General features: G+C 36.0%; 2 protein-coding genes across 3 annotated transcripts in view; both read left to right on the forward strand.

Moving 5' to 3' along the window:
- The window catches only part of med31 (mediator complex subunit 31), a 3,741-nt gene extending 1,051 nt beyond the window's left edge, over positions 1–2,690 (forward strand). Inside the window, exons 2-4 of the mRNA XM_030155045.1 lie at positions 176–250; positions 639–735; positions 2,207–2,690. Of these exons, the coding sequence (XP_030010905.1) occupies positions 176–250; positions 639–735; positions 2,207–2,420 (386 nt within the window). The 3' untranslated portion in view covers positions 2,421–2,690. The remainder of the gene's footprint in view (positions 1–175; positions 251–638; positions 736–2,206) is intronic.
- A 2,833-nt stretch (positions 2,691–5,523) lies between these two features.
- LOC115432467 (flavin-containing monooxygenase FMO GS-OX4) lies at positions 5,524–16,484 on the forward strand. Of its 2 annotated transcripts, none has more exons than XM_030153317.1 (9): positions 5,524–5,648; positions 8,183–8,398; positions 9,334–9,472; positions 9,622–9,764; positions 10,157–10,209; positions 10,378–10,502; positions 14,010–14,117; positions 14,732–14,941; positions 15,739–16,484. In XM_030153317.1, exons 2-9 carry the CDS (start codon positions 8,193–8,195, stop codon positions 16,051–16,053), a joined length of 1,299 nt encoding a protein of 432 aa, XP_030009177.1. In that variant the 5' UTR covers positions 5,524–5,648; positions 8,183–8,192; the 3' UTR covers positions 16,054–16,484. The 2 variants fall into 2 exon arrangements, with proteins under 2 accessions (XP_030009177.1, XP_030009176.1); XM_030153316.1 differs by having other exon boundaries at positions 5,536–5,683.
- Positions 16,485–20,855: the final 4,371 nt, after the last annotated feature.

Below are 20,855 nucleotides of genomic sequence, written 5' to 3' on the forward strand. Positions count from 1 at the left end.
CATAAAACTCAATAAAGGGTATTTCAAAGATGTGCTTTTATGTTGATTCTGGTGGATTTTGTACGTGAACTTTGCCATTTGGTTCGTTGTTCATCGTTCATTTTTGGACTGTCAGATTCTTAATACAACATGTTGAACATGGATTTATCTGTTTCTGTATTGTGTTTGTGTGCAGAGGAGCAGGCTAGAAACCGTTTCCAGTCAGAGCTTGAGTTCATCCAGTGTTTGGCAAACCCCAACTACCTCAACTGTGAGTGAAAATGACAGGCACTTTGTCTGAATTATTTGTAATTTGTTTAAAAGACAGTTAATCCAATTCCATTTACAGTTGCATTTCAAAATATCTTTCACTGATCTCACTTCGACAGTTCTAAAAAAAAATTATTGGACTTTGAAGTCAACATTATCTCTATAACGTTGCATTAACTTTAGCCTTTTTATGGTGTGTTTTTGGTCAAAATTATTAATAAATCTTTGCACTAATATGGAAACAACTATCACAAATGCAGCCTGGTCAGAGTTTATCTACACTGCATTTTGATGTGATATGTTTTTAAAAAGTATGGGAAAAATCTTCTGTCTTGCTGCTGACAACTAAAGCTGTAGTTACTGAACTAAGGAGTGAGTTTGTTTTTCAGTTTTGGCTCAGAGAGGTTTCCTGAGGGAGCGTCCCTTCATTAACTACCTGAAGTACCTGCTGTATTGGAAGGAACCAGAGTACGCAAAGTTCCTCAAGTAAGTTTTATATTTGGGTATCAAAAGAATTAAAATCAGTGTGGACGAACATCAGAAATCAGCCAGTATTGCTTTTTCAGCTTCCTGTCATCAGTGTTGAAAAGCACATGAACAGCAGAAATAACCTCAGATTAGTATTACTATAATTTTCAGTCCAGTGTTCTATAGAATGGGTTTCAAACATAAGGCCTGCAGGCCAGACCCAACCCGCCAAAAGGTGCAGTCCGGCCCGCGGGATGAATTGGTGAAGTACAGTAATTACACAGAAGACATTAACAGTCAAGGGTGTCACTGAGTTTTGATCATAAGGTTAAACGCGATATTTTTCAGTTCCAGATCCCTGTTACTCAATGTTTTGTGTCTTTGTAGATCCACTGTGATCTCTAAGTTGAAATTCATGTGTAAACCACAAGCTGATGCTTAATATTTTTTAAAACTGTTAAATTATATAGAAATTCCAGGTTATTCCCTGTTTTGTGAAAGGATAGTTTGTAAATGTAAATATTGTCATAATGTAATTTTACTTTTTTGCACGAAAACAGAGAAAAATTTGGAGTTGTCTTGAGATCATGTTGCGCTGTATGTGTAGCCTGGCCAGCCCTCTGGTTTTCACAGTAGAGACTGAAATCCAGTAGGATTCCTAATCCTACTAGGACAGATAGTAATTGGAGTTTGTCCTAGGACAAACTAAAATTACTCTCTGTCCTAGTAGGAATCCTAATCCTACTAGGACAGATAGACATAGTGATGGCGGAATTGTATGCTTACCTATGCTGAAATTGACTGGAATTTTGGCTGTGAAATGATTCAGTCTATTTTCCATACATTTTGATATAATCTGACATTCTCCTAATAGAATTTGAGATTGTCCTGACAGAATTCTTATATTTTTTGCCGTATTTTTCCCATCTTCAGATCCCACTTCCAAATAGAATTACAATCTGTCCTAGTAGGATTGCAAATTCTCCTAGGACAGATTGGAATTCCAATCTTCAGATCCTAATGTCTTACTAAAATTACTATCTGTCCTAGTAGGATTAGGAATCCTACTGGATTTCAATCTCTACTGTGACATATATATGTGGAACTGGGCCGATCACTGTGAAATATGCACGATCTATTCTATACTGAACCAATCACAAGTGTGCAGGGCCGGTGTTTCGCAATGCATCAGTTCCAGTTTGCAAATCTCTTTACAACTGTTGTCGGTTGTTTAGTTGATTCAAAAATAAGGCTTGAATTACAGATTACATCCTGTATTCCTAAATTTCTCTGACAAAAGTGTCACATCCGTCTTATCTGTGGTTGGTTTACTCGGTGCCTGTTAGTCCCACCTTAATATTTGGTTTCGAGCCCCGTGATTCCAGACGGATTTCTCATTGAGAAAGAAGAATGGCTGGCCAGGCTACTGAACTAAAATGAGTTTGACATCCCTTTTCTATAGTCATGTTTTGTGCTGTTTGGTCCTCAGGTATCCTCACTGCCTTCACATGTTGGAGCTGCTGCAGTACGAACATTTCAGGAAGGAGCTGGTCAACGCTCAATGCGCCAAGTTCATCGATGAGCAGCAGCTGCTTCACTGGCAGCATTACTCGAGGAAACGCACTCGTCTGCAGCAGGCGTTGGCCGAGCAGCAGCAGCCTCAGCAGCAGCCGCCACCGCACGGGAACGCCGCCACCAAGTGACGACCATTCAACCGAAGGCATGACTGTAAATAACTACCTACCACAGACTCTGGAGTTCATCCTCCTTTAACATAAATATGAAATGGAAACATGTTGTGACACAGCAAGACCACGAGGAGCATCTGAGACTCTTTGAAGGGTTGGAGTCAAACCTGTCACTGTGGCATCAACTTCTACATTTAATTTCCACCTTTGATTTTCTTTGGACACCATTAGTTAGACTTATTTGTCTGCTTTCTCTTTGTTTTTAATAAAATATTTGAAGTTGTCTCTTGTGTTCAGGTTTTTTTTTCAGCCACATAAAATCGTCAGAATGTGCTTTTCAGGGTTCATCAAAGTGGGAACTCCTCAAAAATACATCAGGATTGGAAATACAAGTTATGGGAGTTTTTGTAATAACATTTTACCAAATTCATCGAAGGTTCAGTATGGGACATTTAGTATTGTGTGGCTGCAAGAAACAAGTCGGTGTGTGTTTTGTCCATTCTGGTCTTGGATTTCAAAGGATAATTACTCTGAGCTGCAGTAAAATTATCATATATGAATTTATTTTTAAAATAAAATAAAACCAGTTTTCTATAGTAACAGAACATAAAGCTATCCTGCATAATAAGTACTTTTACTTTTGATACATTTCTCTGGCTGGACTAATGCTATGGGAGTATTTCTGTTCTGCTGTTAAAAGGAAGCTGACTACAGACAAATACCTTTGCTGCAATTTTTACTTTTACTTTAGTATGATCTGAGTACTTCTGTCAGTGTTCATATTGTAAGAATTTCACCTTTTGTTGGTACATGTATTTTTTTGCTAAACAGTTTCCTGGCAACCATAGATGTTAATATGAAGTTTGGACTGGAGGCAATAGTCAATGTTTGACTTTATTAACATTTGAGGTTTTACATCAAAGGCTCAAATCTACCCCACGGGACTGAATTTGCAAAGTGCAAAAATGACACTGACGAAATTAACAGTCAGCTCTGTCAAAGTCATTTTAGTACAGGGGCCACGTGGAGCCCAGTGTGATCTCAAGTAGGTCAGACCAGTGAAATAATATCATAATAACCTATACATAATGACAACTTCCAATTCCAAACTCCAAAATTTGAACAATATTCTGTCTGTTACTAAATATTTTGTGCCCCCGTTGATTCACTGTGATCTGTAATGCACAAATATCCAATCCAGCTTTACTTATAAAGCACTTTAAAAAGTTGTTCAAAGTGCTGCACACAAAACACATAATAAAAGAATTATAAATACTTAAAACCAAGGTTTCAAACTCATTTTCCTCCAAGGGCCACATTCATTCAGCCCGACTTGATCTGAAGTGGGCTGAACCAGTAAAATAATAACGTATAAATAATGACAACTCCAAATTTTTGTCTTTGTTGTAGAGTAAAGAAAAAAAAACATTAAATTATGAAAATACTTACTTTTATAAACTATCCAAACAAAAAAGATTTCTACATGTGCATTATGGATCAGATCTACAAAGACACTAAATACTTAGTAACAGGCAAAAAATTGTTAAAATTGTGCTTAATTTTCTTTAATTTCAGGTTGTTGATATTTGTTCAGGTTATTCACATTTTATTGTTACAAGATAGTTTGTAAATGTAAATATTTTCATAATTTTATGTTATTTTTTGCACTAAAACAAAGGCAAAATTTTGAAGTTGTTAATTCAAGATTTTTTGTGGAATTCAACATTTTTTGCTAAATTTAAGAATTTTTTTGCTTAATTCAAGATTTTTTTTGGCTTAATTGAAGATTTTTTTTACTTAATTGAAGATTTTTTTTTTTTTTTTTTGCTTAATTCAACATTTTTTTTTCCTTAATTCAAGATAATTTTTTTTTTTTTTTTTGGTTAATTTTATTCAAGACTGCAGAATTTTTGCACTTTGCAAATTCATCCCAGGGGCCAGACTGGAACCTTTGGCGGCCACATTTGGCCCCTGGGCCGCATGTTTGAAGACCCCTGCTTAAAACAGTAAAAAAATAAATCAATCTCAAACTTTAGTTAAAAAGCCAAAAACAAGAAATATCTTTAAAGTCAGTAATTTGAAATGATAAGTCAAGATATAATGTTAAGCCCTCCATGCATAGTGGTCACTCCAGTGGACAGTTATTCTACAGCTGTTCTATTGTTTATTCATGGATTTTGTTGTTTTAGTTCCATATCAGCCAACACAGTGGACACTTACGCACCATTCCAAACACTGACATTCAGACCATTACTGTAACTTTCCTGTTCTTGATAAACGTGATCTGCACTAACATGTTTTAGTGTAAATCAATTGCTAATTGTTATTAGACTGTAATTAATAGTTTTCTGAAACAAAAAGGTTTTTGTTTTGTTTTTTTTGTTTTTTTTTTGTACATCCTCCTGAGACCCAGCAACTCATTTTGTCCTCTGTAGGGGACAAAAGTTTGACAGTTTAACTTAAATGCTGTCCATTGCAAAGGACATTCCATTAAAAAAATCAATCAATAAATAAAAATGATTTTAAAAATGCATTTGAAAAAAATTGTGCATTATGCAGTTTCCAATCTATACAATTTTTTAGTGTAAAAAAGCTAAAATTGTCAATTTCCTGGGTCTCAGGAGGATATTATCTTCATGAAATGAGTAATAACTAGTATTAGAGTATGATAAAATGTGAGAAAACATTAGATTAGTGGCGTTAAAAATGTTTTTATTTCATTGTTTTCACACAGTATATAATTTTCTCATGATGAGTTTTAAATACGTTTCTTTGCTTTGAAACTTAAATGCATGGTGTCCAGCTGAGTGGACATTTTTGTAACAACACGAAAAATAGGTTCATAAAAAAAAAAAAAAAAAAAAAAATGCATTGATTTTTTTCATGCCCAAAGAAGAATAAAAACACTCAAGAAAAACATATTTACTAAGGTTCTCACAATTCATGCATGAAAGGATTAAAATTGCACTTCAAGAAATTTCAGGTTGACATTTTTGGTTTTTGTTTGTAATTTATTTATTTATTTATTTATTGTGAAATGGTAGTTTGTAATGCTTTTATTCTGAAGGGTCTCGGTGGGAGGAAGTTGCCGTTGTTGATACAGGAACATTTCCGCTCAGCACACCGTTAATGTTGAATATAACGTCTACGTAATACGTGATTTGACTCATCTCAGTGTTTACGGACACCGACTCCTGTTACATTTCAGCGATGCTTGGTTAATTTTAGAACCGACGACTCACGGTAAAGCTTCACTTTTGACTGCTGACTGTTAAAATGTGAGTGTAAAAGTGTGTGTTTTGGACTAGCCAGACTAACAGCTAAAAGTTTCATTTCGGTTTAGTGAGCATGCGCAGTTTGTGACTGGAGTTCCATCATTTACGAATAATCAAGCTATAGCTTTTTTTTAAATATGAAACCAAAGTAGAAGTATGTCACATTTTTTCAGTTTGTGTGTAGTTACAGTTTGATTTCGGGTCTGAACCGTCTGGGTACGTAGGTCTGACAGCGGCTCAAAGGTCAAACTGGTAAACTATAAACTATACATGTAATATTTAATATGTAGAATTACCTATAAACCTCGCCAGTTTATTCTTTAATAATAAGAAAAACTCGTTTTAATGTATTAATCTAACTTGTTTGGAGTTAAAGTCACTCTATTCTTAATATTGACACCAACCACAAAAATAAGATGTATGACATTGCCAGTTATTCTGCTCCTGCTGGGGTTTTTTTTGGTTTTTTTTTATTATATATATATATAACATCAATACTTTACCGCAGGGGTGTCAAACTCATTTTAGTTCAGTTCCACATTCAGTCCAATTTGATCTCAAGTGGGCCGGACCAGTAAAATAACAATAGTGAAAAAAGGAAAATTATATTATGATCAGGTTTACATCTACAAAGTTACCTTAAAATAACACAAACAACTTGAATTGTCTTAAGAAAAACAAGTGCAAGTTTAACAATATTCAGCCTCAGTTTATCATTTACACATGTGCATTACGATTGCACAAAATATTTAGTAACAGGCAGAATATTGGTAAAATTGCATTTACTTTTCTTAAAACAGTTTCGTTTGTTCATATTAGTTCAGGTTATTCATATTTTTGTAAAAGTATAGTTTGTTAATGTAAGCATTTTCATGTAATTTTACTTTTTTACACTAAAAAAACAAAGAGAAAATGTGGGGTTGTCATTATTTATAGGTTATTATGATAATATGTTACTGGTCTGACCCACTTGAAATCTAATTGGACTGTATGTGTCTGCATGCGGAACCTGAATTAAAATGATTTTGACACCATTGATTGTTAATATCTTCAGTGTAATTTTTGCATTTCACAAATTCATCCCACAGGCTGGATTGGACCCTTTGGCGGGCCGGATTTGGCCCCCAGGCCGCATGTTTGACACCTGTGCTTTACCTTTATCCTTGTACCCCTCAATAACAGCGTAGGAAGCTTCATTAAAAGTCTAGTGTGTCAGATATGGATAATGTAATTACAGAAATGGAATATAATATTAATAATACTGTTGTCATTGATGGTACAATCAACTGAAAATGAGAATAATTCTGATTCTGTTCCATAGGGTGAATAATTTGTATACACAGAGGGAGCACCTTGCTTCCACAGAGACCAGTGTGTTTGCACCAGAGCTCAGAACAGACTGTCTCATTCTTCAAACCAAACACTGACTGTAACTATTACCAGAAACCTGAACCTTATCACTGGATGTAACTAAACATTCCATACTGTACCTTTAAAAGTATGATATACAGTATTATGAACTTGTAGGTTATGTTCCTTAAATATTGTCTAAAGGTTAGTCTTGAAAACATTTATCTATTGTTCTTTTTTAGTTAGGAACATATTCCCATAATGTTACCAAATGTTAAACAGTCCTGCGATGAACTGGCGACATGTCCAGGGTATACCCTATAAGTAGCTGGGATAGGCTCCAGCGACCCTAGTGAGGATAAAGCGGGTTCAGAAAATGAATGAATGAATGTTGCCAAACAGGGAAACATCCATATCAAGATAAGATAAGATAAGATGAAACTTTCTTGATCCCACAATGTGGAAATTCACTCATTCATTCATTCATTCATTCACTCATTCATTTATTGCTTATTTTGAGCATTTACAGAATACATGCAAGTTCAAAATTCCAAAATCATTCATTCACATTTGAAAAGGAGTGGGAAGAAGAAAAACTTATATAATCCCACCTCCATTCTCATCATCCAATAACTTAACAACAACAGCAACAGGATAAACTGCAAAAAAAAATGTGCATGCATAAAGATAATAGAGAAAAAAAAGTCCAAAAAAAAAAAAAAAATATATATATATATATATATATACAGCAATACAAAAAATAATAACAGTAATAAAAGAAGTAGAACTGCAGTATGTTAAACAGTACAGATGGAAGACAAAAACAAAAAAGCTACACTGTTGTGTAATAAAATGAATGTTGTCTAATGTTAATGTAACTATCTAGAATAGGCCTGAAACAAAAACTCCTGGAACCTTACTTCTGAAGAGCTTTTATGGAACTTTTATGTCATGTTCCTTTTCAGATGGCCAAATTATCCCATAACGTTACCAGAACAGTTACCAATACGAAGTCAAACAGTATCTTTCCTGAGTGAATCCCTAAAACAAATATGTGAATCTTTGCGTAACCTTCTTTAAATTGTCAGTTTTTCACTGGTTTGTGTCTACACCTAATCTTTACTTGTATATTTGATGTGTCTTCTGGTTTAGGTTTACCAGGATGGCACTGCAGAGGGTGGCGGTCATTGGTGCCGGAGCAGCAGGGCTTTGTGCGGCCCGACACATCCTGTCCCGACCGAATGTCTTCGCTCCTCCGGTGGTGTTTGAGCTCAGTGGGAACGTCGGTGGAACATGGTGCTACGACGAACGCACCTCTACACTGGACAATGAGCAACCAGTACTCAGCAGCATGTACAAAAACCTCAAGTGAGTTACCATGGAAACAGTGTCATGGGGGCCACTGAGGATGCAGGTGATGGAACAGAACCTTAGTAACATATTTAGGTTATTTTTGTTTTGTTTTCACTGTCACTTGATATCCACAATTGCACAAAACATTGCACTTTAACTGTATATAACTTGATGTTGTGTCTTTATGTATTTAAAGTTTATATGTGTATGGAGTTTCTTTTTTTCATATTTTACTTTCTTACATTTTTTGTCATGTCTTGTATTTATGATTCGATTGGATTGGATTTGATTTGATTCGATCAGATACAACTCTACTGATCCCTTGGGCAGAGCCGTCAAGAAATTAAGGTTCCAGTAACAGCACAGCGTCAAATGTACACATATAAGAAATATAGCAAGACAAAAAGGAAAGAAAAGTAAAAATAGTAGTGAAAAACAGGCAATTGCACATTAGAAAGTACTAATGGAAATAAATAGTAAAGTACTATCTATCTGTCTATCTATCTGTCTGTCTGTCTGTCTTTATTTATTTATTTATTTATTTAGTAATAGCAGAATCAGTAATGATAATTATAATAAAGTAATAATAATAATATTAATAATAATAATAATAATAATAATAATGATAATTAGCAGTACGAAAAGTAACAAACATTGCACACTGGAATAAACAATAAGCAACATAAACAACATTGCACCACAGAACTGCACAGTCATACTGAGCAGAGATAAAGCAAATGCCTAATGCTCGTTAATAGAGAGACAACATCTACCGGCCAAAAGGTTCTTGTATGCGTTTACACACTTGACAAATAAAGAGAGAACTGATTCTTGAATAGTTTTTCACCTTCACCATGAGCTACCAGTGACTCATTCTGTTTTTGTATCCATTTCACGTGTAAAGTCAGTTGTTGTTTTTCCGACACATACATATTTCTATGACTCCTCAGAACCAATCTGCCCAAAGAGGTGATGATGTTCCCCGACTTCCCCTTTGACCCGGAGCTGAGCAGCTTCCTGCCCCATCAAGACGTCCTGAGATACCTGGAGAAATACTGTCACAGCCATAACATCCAGCCTCACATCAGGGTGAGGAGTCACATGACCTGTCCATGTTCTGATCACACTGGTAACCTGACAGGGGTTACCAGTGTTACCATTACAAACTAGTAATCAGATTATTCATTGATGAAGTTAACTGTTCATTCGTTTAATTATGTTTTTTTAATTTATGTCAGTTTAACACAAAAGTAGAACATGTGAAACCCGTCGTCCCGAAAACAGATGGAAATAAGGAGAAGACGTCATGGGAAGTGATTTCATCGGATGCATCAAGTGGTCAGAAAACGGAGAGCTTCGATGCAGTGTTTGTCTGCTCTGGGTGAGATGAAACAGTTAACTCCTAAAATCTTAAACAGCTTTAATTTGTGCATCCACCAGGGGTCAGCAGAGCTACTTTATCCGAACTGACACTAGATGGGAACAAGGCTGACATCATCAAAACTTTCACCACATGTAGATCAGATGGATACTATTATGACACAGACTTAATTTAACTTCTGCTCAAACTGTTCATATTTGCACAACTGGCCCATTAATTAATAATCTGACAGATAAGATAAATAATAATAGTAATCAAATTCTATAGGCTGTATATGTATTTACATTAGAATTAGAATTGCAGTATGTCACAGAGTACAGATGGGACACAAACACGATGCATGGTTATTTATATCTAATTGCTTAAACCTGTGATTTGTGTTCTTCTTTAAGGCACTACTCTGACCCTCACATCCCGGACATTCCAGGCATGGACAACTTTAAAGGTACAGTTTTTACTATGTTCCCTTAATGCCTCTTTAAAATGGGCAGGGACATAAACGTACAGAATAAAACAGAAACTTTGAAAAATTAGTCCAGTACTAAACCAGTGTCAGAACAGTGTGTGTTCTGGTATCGTGTGATTCTGATGTCTATGTCTGTGTGTGTTTCAGGACAAGTTCTCCACAGTCACAGTTACAGGTACCCAGAACCATTCTCAGGTCAGTCTGTGGTGGTTCTGGGAGCCAAAGCTTCAGGACTGGACATCTCCATTGAACTGGCCAAAGTGGGAGCTCAGGTAGCAAACTGGGACACATAAGGTTATTACAGTGTAATGATGATAGTAACAGTACACAACCAGACATTTGAATCACAGCTCTAGTTTTACATCCCACAATAATGACCCTCTCAACCACCTAGTGTTTGATTGTATATTAACTAAAGCACTATATTATAGTTGTCAAACATGCGGCCTGTGGGCCATAACTGGGCCGTCATAGACTTCAATCTGGTCCGTGGGATGAATTTGCAAAGTGCCAACTAGGGAAGTAACGATTAGCGGTATAATGATAAACCGCAGTAAAGTTGCAGACGGTTAGTATTACCATTTAAATTCTAATTATCATGATAACTGTGTTTGATTACCACACTTTTAGAGAAAAAAAATGTCTATGTAAAGATCTGCTTTTATGTCAAATATTTGAGTACAGTTCTAATTTATTACAATTTTAATTTTCTATGCTTAATATTTGGAACCAATATTCATTTTTAAAGTCTTTGAAAAGGTTCGATAAGCATCTGTGTGTTATTTATGCAATAAATTATATACATTTTTCAAATCAGATTTTATATATTTTTTGTGTTTTTTTGTCCTTTTATGTTAATATAGTAGGTTAAAGTGGAAAAAAATAATAGACAGATGATATAAATGAAGTTGTGCTGAAAAAACAGATCCCAAACATGGGTATAGTAAACATTTGTTTATATAGTATATAGGCCTGTGACGGTACACGTACCGAACCGAACCGTTTCGGTACACACCTGTTCGGTTCGGCACACAGCTGTACCGAAACGGCACAGTATGTTGACAAAAAGAAAAAGGAACGAAAGATGTCGTTTAATGCGGAACTTTAAATCCGCGCAAGTTTCACACGGACATATTAAAGGACACGCACATTGACCCAAAATACCAAATAGCAGCTGATATAAGGTAAAAAAAAAAACAAAACAAAAAAAACAAATATGATGTGAACCTGGAAGGAAGAGACTGAAGACCCTCCACCATCAGTACAGTCCAGTTTGGATCACTTCAGGTCCCGGTGAAAGACAACAACGAGGAAAGAGACGGAGATAAGACGGACGTTGTTTGGCCCCTAGGAACTACGGTAGTTCTAAAACACACTAGCGCTCTCTCTCTCTCTCTCTCTCTCTCTCTCTCTCTCTCTCTCTCTCTCTCTCTCTCTCTCTCTCTCTCTCTCTCTCATGCACGCTGTATAACAGAGGAATAAAACTCGGAGTTGGCCACTGACAGTATATAAAAATAAAGTTTCACTTTCGTTTCACGCCAGCGTTAGTTACGTTAGTTATGGACCGGACCGCACCCCCCCACCCCCCGGCTCCGACCAAAAAAAAAATAAAACAAAAAAACAACAAACAAACCATCCCCCAGACAAATCGTACGTTCCATGCGCGCGCACACTCAAACACACACACACACACACACACACACATACACACAAGTACACACAGTGTCCTAAACAATTTATTCTCTGTCCTAAAATAAATAATTTGGTTCAGTTTGTTGTCAATGTTGCTCTTCAGTTTGTTTAAACAGAATACCAGTTTACCCTCCTGTTGATGTTGAACTTCATGCAGAATTTTTTTGCTGATATTTTTCTGCAGATTGTGAACTGACAGAACTGTGATTAGATTTTTCTTGTTTGTTCAAAACTACCTGTCAGAGAAAAGTGCAATACTAATGTTTAAAATACATTTAGTCATATTAATAATTTATTTTATTTTCTATTTGATTTATAGCAGCAGAATTATATTATTCCTGTTTTTCTATATTCTATTGTGTCCAAAAATTGGGGGAAAAATGTTAAAAAATTCATAAATGTATTAAAGACATTTTGAGGGGTTTTCTTTCTTCCCGTACCGAACCGGAAAAAAACGAACCGTGGCTTTGAAAACCGAAAACGTACCGAACCGAAAATTTTGTGTACCGTTACAGGCCTAATAGTATATAAAGACAAAATCAAAAGGACTGAAAAATGGACAAAAGAGGCTCAGACCACTGAGGGTTAATATTTGAATGTTTCTGCCAACTGAAGGTACATTGTTCCTATTATTTTATTTGTTTTTTTTTGTTTTTTTTAATACAACTTGGTTAAATTATTTCAGTGTGTGTATTAGTACTTTTTGAACATTTTGAGCACAATTTCAACAACACTGTGATAATAATGATAACCGTGATAATTTTGGTCACAATAACCGTGACATGAAATTTTCATATCGTTACATCCCTAGTGCCAGCATTGCACTGAAGATATTAACAGTCAAGGTTGTAGAACTAAAATAATAGCATAATAACCTACAAATTATAACTCCAAATTTTGTTCTTGGCTTAATGTGGAAAAATAAATCATATCATGCCTATAATTACACTTCCAAATTTTTCTCTTTTTTTTATGCAGTGTTTCGCAGCGGGGGCTGTACCACCCCTTGGGGGGGCGTTTGGAATGAGAAAGCTGAGAGAGGGGTGCTCAGGCACAAATGGGGGGTGTTAGTACAGTTGTAGATCACAGTTTAGGGGTTGTGGTGAGGGGGTCTTTACCTACTGAGCTATATAACGCACCACGTCCTCTGCAAACAGGTCTATATATACCCAACCCCCGACTATTTTTTTTGGGGGGGGGCAGGAGGCTCATGATGCCATTAGTGGGTGTTTGTTCAAAAAAGGTGGAGAAACGCTGTTTTAGTGCAAAAAATTACATTAAATTATGAACATTTTTCCATTAAGAAACTACTATTTAAGAATAAAATGTGAATAACCTGAATAAATATGAATAATCTGAAATGTCTAAACAAAATTAAGTGCAATTTTAACAATATTCTGCCTGTTACTAAATGTTTTGTGCCTTTGTAGATCTGATCCATAATGCACATGTATAAATGATAAGTTTAGGCATAATATTGTTAAATTGCACTTAGTTTTATTAAGAAATTAAATTTTTTTTTAGGGTATTTACATCTTTTTTGTTTGATTAGTTTGTAAATGTAAATATTTTCAGAATTTAATGTTATTTTTTTGCACTAAAACAAAGAGAAAAACTTGGAGTTGTCATTATTTACAGGCGAATTATGCTATTATTTTACTGGTCCAGCCCACTTGAGATCAAATTGGGCTGACTGTAGCCCCTAAAAGAAAATGGGTTCGACATCAATGCACTATATTTACTCTGCTTGGTAGCTGGTGGTAGTATGCTCACATTATTCTATAAGCCAGAAAAAGTATGTCCAGCTTCTGAAATGAGGACAATAATGTGGGCTCAATCATGGGAAATTACAAAATCAGAGAGATGTGGTTGGACAAATATTACGGCTGGCATTTAACAACAAGAACACCTGACAATGGCTGAAACGCACTAAAGCCAAGAGAAAAATCCCATTGGCTTTTGATCGATGCTAACTGGGTCCCTGCAGTTCTCTGTTAGTGTTGACTATGGTTTGCTTTTTGTTTATAATAAAATTTCATTTGTACTGAAAGATGTGCAGATACACTGATCATCACTTTTTCCCTTAGGTGACTCTCAGTCATGGTCTTCCTCGTTTGACATTTCCTCTTCCCTCGGGCATCAGTCAGTCCAGTCCCATTATGGCAGTAGAGGAGGATGGCAGGATTCGCTTTCAGGTGATTCAGTACATCTAGTTCTGCATTCACGCAATATGCAAACAGTTCACTCGTCACAATGGAGGACGTATAGGATGATTCTGAGCCCAATTCAACCATCATGACAATTTGAGATTTGGCATTAACCCATAAAGACCCAGTGCTACTTCTGTGGCAATTCCAAAGTATTTTTTGCTCTATATTTAACTGGTCTTAAGTGATTTATCATCATTTATGATGATAAATTACTTAAGACCAGATTTTGTACCAGTTCTGTTTTCATACTTCCATTATATTATGTGTAGTGTGTTTGCTCTTGTCGTCTATAATTTTTATTCTTGTATCTTTTTTTTTTTTACTGTGTGTCATGCTGCTGCTGCTGCTGCACTAGTTTCCCAGTTTGGGATCAATAAAGTATATCTATCTGTCCATCTATCTATAGCTACATAAAGTATAATACCCTGTTGTATGTGATGTATTTTTATTTAATTTTTTTTTTTTTTTTTTTGCAGTAATGTAGAAAATCTTGTAGAGATTTAAAAGAATTAGTTGTGAAGATTTGACTATTTCTGTGTTGCAACCAGAGTCCCTCCTTCTCTCATCCGGACCTTTGACCTTTGTTTTTTCCTGTGCAGGATGACTCAGTGAGTGAGGCTGAGGTGCTGCTGTTCTGCACCGGCTATAACTTCACGTTTCCATTCCTGAATGCTGCAGAGCTGAGTCTGCAGATCCAGGACCACCTGGTGACTCCTCTGTACCGCTTCATGATGCCACCGGCCTTCCCCTCGCTCTTCTTCATCGGTATCTGTAAGATCATCTGCCCCTTCCCCAACTTCCACTGCCAGGTGAGTGGACAGAGGTGGAACCAGAACAGAGTTTTGGTCATAAACAGGGTTTCTGAGGGTTTTACAACGTCTTGACAAGTCTAACTCTGTTCACTCTGCAGGTGTTACTGCTCAGCTATGTATTTTTGCTGTGTTTTTTTACACGGTTGTTCATATTATAATTCAAATGTGACTTCCATCAAACTCATGTGTGAACACTTTACTGTCCTGAAGTGACCCACATGAGCACATTGTGTTTATAGAAGTAAACATGGGTCTTATCGGTTCCTCCTCCAGCACAGAATTGTGACGTCTGTCGCATTTCAGTGACCTAAAATTCATGTGAAATGCGACATGACTGTTCAGACAGAAGTCACATTGCCAAACATCAGATACACTATTTGGGCAAAAGTAAGCGGACACGTTGAATTCAGGTGTTTCTTTTCTAACAGGGGTCTGGGATACAAAACAATAATGACTAATGTCATAATATAGGTTTATATTGTGATAAATATCATTATATTGGTTAGTTTTGTTTAAATTGTTACCTTTGATTCCAAAATGTTTCAGAGATGTTTTTTTATTTAATTTCTCTCAATAGTGATTTTGGTTCTGGTTGGGTTTTTTTCTTCCATGACTAGGATTTCACTATGACTATGAAATTTTTATACCATCTTTTTGCACTTTAAATGTTTGCTGCTAAACTGATTTTTCACTGCTCTTGTAACAGTAACAATAAAGTCATGTTCTGTTCTGTTCTATTCTATTCTATTCTGAAAAGGTCTTAATGAAAACCCCATTATAATTCTGCTCTCCAGGTCCAGTTTGCTCTCTCCGTGTTGGACGGCTCAGTGTCTTTACCCTCTCGCTGTCAGATGGAGGACGAGGTGAAGCGAGATCAACAGGACAAGCTCGACCAAGGCGTCCAGGAGCGCCATTTATTGAAGCTGGAAAAGGATCAGTGGGAATACTGTGAAATTTTGGCTCGCACCGCTGGTTTTAAACCGCTGCCCCCAGTCATACGCAGCCTCTACGACGAGGTGTGGAGACAACGACGAGTGCACCCCCAAAACTACCGAAAACACAACTACAGAATAATCAGTGACAGCCGGTGGGAACTGATCAACACCTGATGAAGGAGGAGGACCTATGGAAGTTTGACACAACAAGAATTATCTGTTGATGGCAAGATCAAACACAAGTGATTCAACAGACTGGTTAGAGGTGATTTATGAGGCTGGAGACGAGATATACAGAAAACATCCAGTGATCAAGTGCCAGTTGGTCACCAGGTTTTCTCAAATGAGGATCCATATTAGATTAGTATATTATAAATTAATATAGAGCAGGGGCATCAAACATGTGGCCCACCAAAGGTTCCAGTCCAGTCTGGCCCACAGGATGCAAAGTGCAAAAATTACACAGACTATATTAAAAGTCAAGGGTGTCAACCTCGTTTTAGTTCAGATTCCACCTACAAACCAGTGTGATCTCAAGTGAAATAATAGCATAATAATCTATAAATAATGACTCCAAATTTTCTTCTTGGTTTAATGTGAAAAAAATAATGTTACATTATGCCTATAAATGATGACAACTACAAGTTTTTGTCTTTGTTTTAGTGCAAAAAATAACATTAAATTATGAAATATTTATAAACCATCACAAACTATCCTTTAACAGTAAAAATGTGAATAACCTGAATAAATATGAACAACCTGAAAGAAAATTAAGTGTAATTTTAATAATATTCTCCGTCATTAAATGTTTTGTGCCTTTGTTGATCCAATCCATGATGCACATGTATAAATGATAAGTTGAGGCATAGTATTGTTAAAACTGCACCTATTTTTCTGAAGAAATTTCAGTTTTTTCAAGTTATTCTTTTTTTTTTTCCTTGGATAGTTTGTAAATGTACATATTTTCATAATTTAATGTTATTTTTTGCACTAAAACAGAAAAAAAAAATTGGAGTTGTCATTAATTATAGGTTATTATTCTATTATTTTACTGGTCCAGCCCACTTGAGATCAAATTGGGCTGAATGTGGCCCCTAAAGGAAAATGAGTTTGACACCCCTAATATAGATTATGTTTTCTTGGTGAGTGAGGTGTGTTGTAGTCTGTGGTCTGATCTGCAGAGTCAGATGTCCGGATGTCTCAGAGATGACCCTTCAGCTGATTAATCATTCCTGTGACTGAGCGGATCCATGTGTTAACGATGAACAAGATCAGGACACACAAAGCTGATGTCAACAACAGACTTTAATCGACACATTGCCACAAAACGTCAAGATACACAATTCCAAAAAAACAAAAACAAAACAAAACAAAAAAAAAACATGAGGTCTGAAAGGACAAAGTGACCTGAGCTGGAAAACAACAACAACATCACATGAAGCAGGAACGTCCATCATGCAGAGTGTTGCTCTTTGAGGAAAATACATTCAGACAGTAGCACAGGTCAGAAATATATGTTACTAAACATGATGTTTAAAGGGCAGTGCCACTAGTTTAACAATCAGACACATTAATGACATGTTACTGGGACAGTTTGTTTTTACTGACATGAAAAAAACATCCGTGTCAGCAACTCACTGATCCTGAACAGAACAGTTTTACATCACAAGGTCAAAGGCGATAATAAGTATTGACTAATGTGAATAAGAAATGGTGTCATTTCCTCTAAACCTCTCAGTCGTGACAGTCGTACACATGGACCCAAGTTTAATTCTCCACAGAGCAGGAAATTGTAATATTGCATTCTTCTTTCACTTCTACTTGAATTACTTTTTTTTTTTTTTTTAAGTGTGTAACATGCTGTAAACATGAAAAAAATCTGTAAAATTTTTTCAGTGATTGTCATAATGAAGTTGACAGTGTATTTATGTTTGGTAACTAAAATTGATAAATTATAAATTAAACATAGACTCTTTATTTTTCAGTTGCTCTAATGATTCTGTTTTTTCTGTTGCAAACTGATTATTTTGAGATATTTGGTTGGACAAGACATTTTAAGGTGTCACTGTTATCATTTTTGCTTTTTTTTATGTCATTTAGGAGGCTAATTGCAAGTATTTGAAATACAGTGAGCCAATTCTGAAAATTACAATTTTCATCCCTTTCACAGTATCTACACAGAACAGGTTCAAGTCATATTGATCTGTGTTACTGATCATTTTTACATATAAAGAAATTTACATGAAATCAGATTGTATTTTTTTTTAAATGCCCATACAACATTTGCATTGCTTATTCTGACCAAACAACAGTAGAACCCCATGAAGAGCTATCTTTAACTATGTGAGACTTAAAAAAAAGAAAAAAATAAACATTTAGTTGCAGAATTGATCAATTTTCAGACATGAAGTGAGGATTTCAAGGGTACAATTAACTGTAATATTCACCAGAATTAGTATGATGAGAGATACTATTAGTAATTTTAATAAATAATATTTAATTTACCAACAGGAGTTTTTCTGTCAACCACTGTCCCTTTTATCAGTCACTGCAGTTTTCTGATTCAGAGAAATATTGCTGATATATATGTGTTGTCGGGCTATTGAAGACTGACAGCTGGTTTACAGGGTAGTGCAGAATTTGTAATTCATCATCACTTCAGCTGGAGGACTGGGTATCAACCAAAATATCCTTCTACATCTTACATGTTACATTATCTACCCCTTTTACACTGAGGCCATTCCATCTACATAACCATCTGTAGGCCAAGAAAACTGGTTCCAGAACAGCACCACTGCTTTGGATGTAGAACCAAGAATCACCTATGTCAGAGTCTTAGGATAATTTTTTGTGACCAAGAGGATCAACAAAACTTTATCACTGCCATGTAAAATTAAGCAATGGCTGCTACCACAGTTCTGTGGCACGAAATATCAGTTTGTGTATTGCCATAGAGCCAATCAAATGACCCGAATTCTGCACTCTGAACGATGTCCCAGTGGCTGATTTATATTCATCAAAAACCTGAGCAAATTCCTCACATGTGGTAAAACAGTCGCCACATTTCATGTCTGCATGCTGAAACTGAACATGTGAATAGGTGCATAAACCAGCTTCCGGTAACTGGTCCCCTTACCTTTTCCTGTAACTGGATAGGTACATGGCATGTGCGCTGCTTATTGCCACAGTACTGTGGTAGCAGGGTGACAGGTTACCAGTCTATACATGATATAACAAGGGCAATGATTGCCTCTGTGGTAATAGACAAATGAGAAAGTAGTCCCACAGTACTGTGGCAATAGCCACTTTGTTAAAATTAACAACTACCAATGTATTCATGTACTCAATGTAAGACCACAAACCCTATGCTCAACATTGTCATTGGCTCACCTCCCCATACGTGTCTCTTTCAGCTGTTGAGATGTACAGTCATGACATTACAATGGAAAAGCAAAACGCCAATTTAAAGGTTCACAAGGTGAACAGGATCTACCCCGACACTAACACCAGCCCAGAACTTGCATCATGCTTGCATCGGTTTAAAAGGGGTATTCTTTGACCCAACATTAATAAATTCTTTAAGAAATGTTCCACCTTTAGAGCCTTGAATCTCAACTGGTGGTTTGTGGCCCAAAAGTGGGTCACAAACCCATCTTCAGTGAGTCTCCCTTTGTCTGGGCAAAAAATAATTTTAAGAAACCAATCCTATGCTTTATTTTTTATGTAGTGGAGCCCTGTCTATTTACACTCCCCAACAGTAGGTGGCATTAATGCACTGTAATGCTAATTAACACCAGACATTTCACAGTGTAAAAGAAGACCCAAAAGTTTATGTTCATGTCATGGCGAAACTCAGGTATGACAACGACTACATCAGATATGATTTTACCTATACTGAGGACAAAAAACTTACTGTGTTTAATTCTTGAATAAGTGACTGAATGCACTTTTAATTTTTAACTGAATGCAGTTTGTTTTTTTTTGCTTTGGTTAAAATGTACCTAATTTAGTGTTAAAAGGAATATTTCCATATTTAGCATCACCACCTGCTGGTCAGTGTGGTTTATCATTAAACTTGTCTTCTGTGTTGGCCAACTGTGATATTCTGTATTATCTCAGGTACAAAACACACCATCTTTGCATTAAATAAATTTGAGATTTTTAACTTTTATCAGTGTGGGTGGCAGCTTGTCAGTGATGGGTGGTAGTGGGTCCTGAAGTGGGACCAGTAAAGAACCACCGCTTTAGAGAACCTTAATTTAGTATTGGTTATTGGCATTTTTGTGTTGCTGTTTTTTTTTTTTTTAGTTCATATTGGCACTACTATCTAAAACCAAAAAACTAAAGATACCCAGCCCTACTAGCAGCTAAATCTCAAATTTAAACTGTAGTTTAAAAGATGCATTCTTTTACCTTTGAAATGTTAGCTGGGAATGACAGTACACTTAAGGTAACTGCATTCCAGCACAATTTGGAAAATCAGTAGGGTTACCAGTTCTAACTCGCCTGGCCACTTTAAGCAATACCAGTTGATAGCAACAATTACACAGTATTTTTTAGATACAAACAATGTAACAACATCTTCAGGTACAAGTTGCACAGGACTATGTTTACAACTCATTGAGAGGAAGTGGTAGGTAACAGTATGTGGTTACAGGTTTCACTGCTGTTGATGCGGAGCAGCCATGTTGGATTTTAAGTTGGGGTTGGTAAAGTTTAAAAAAAATCAGAGTAGAAGATCTAACTTAAAAGAGTGTTATGGTTAAAATTTCAGACAGGGGTCTTAGATATTCACATTTTCCACTTCAGAGGTACTCGACTGTAAAGAAAGCATTAAAAAGCATTACTGTTCTGGGAGAAACTAATTAACAGGTCTTTCTGTCAGAAAGACTTTCTAGTAGAACAGCTTGATGAGTTAACAGACCTACAGGCCTAAAAAGTCTGCAAGTAGAGATCACTGTGAATGAATTGGGCGT

This window comes from Sphaeramia orbicularis, chromosome 14 (genome assembly GCF_902148855.1).
Source record: "Sphaeramia orbicularis chromosome 14, fSphaOr1.1, whole genome shotgun sequence".
Classification (NCBI taxonomy): Eukaryota; Metazoa; Chordata; class Actinopteri; order Kurtiformes; family Apogonidae; genus Sphaeramia; species Sphaeramia orbicularis.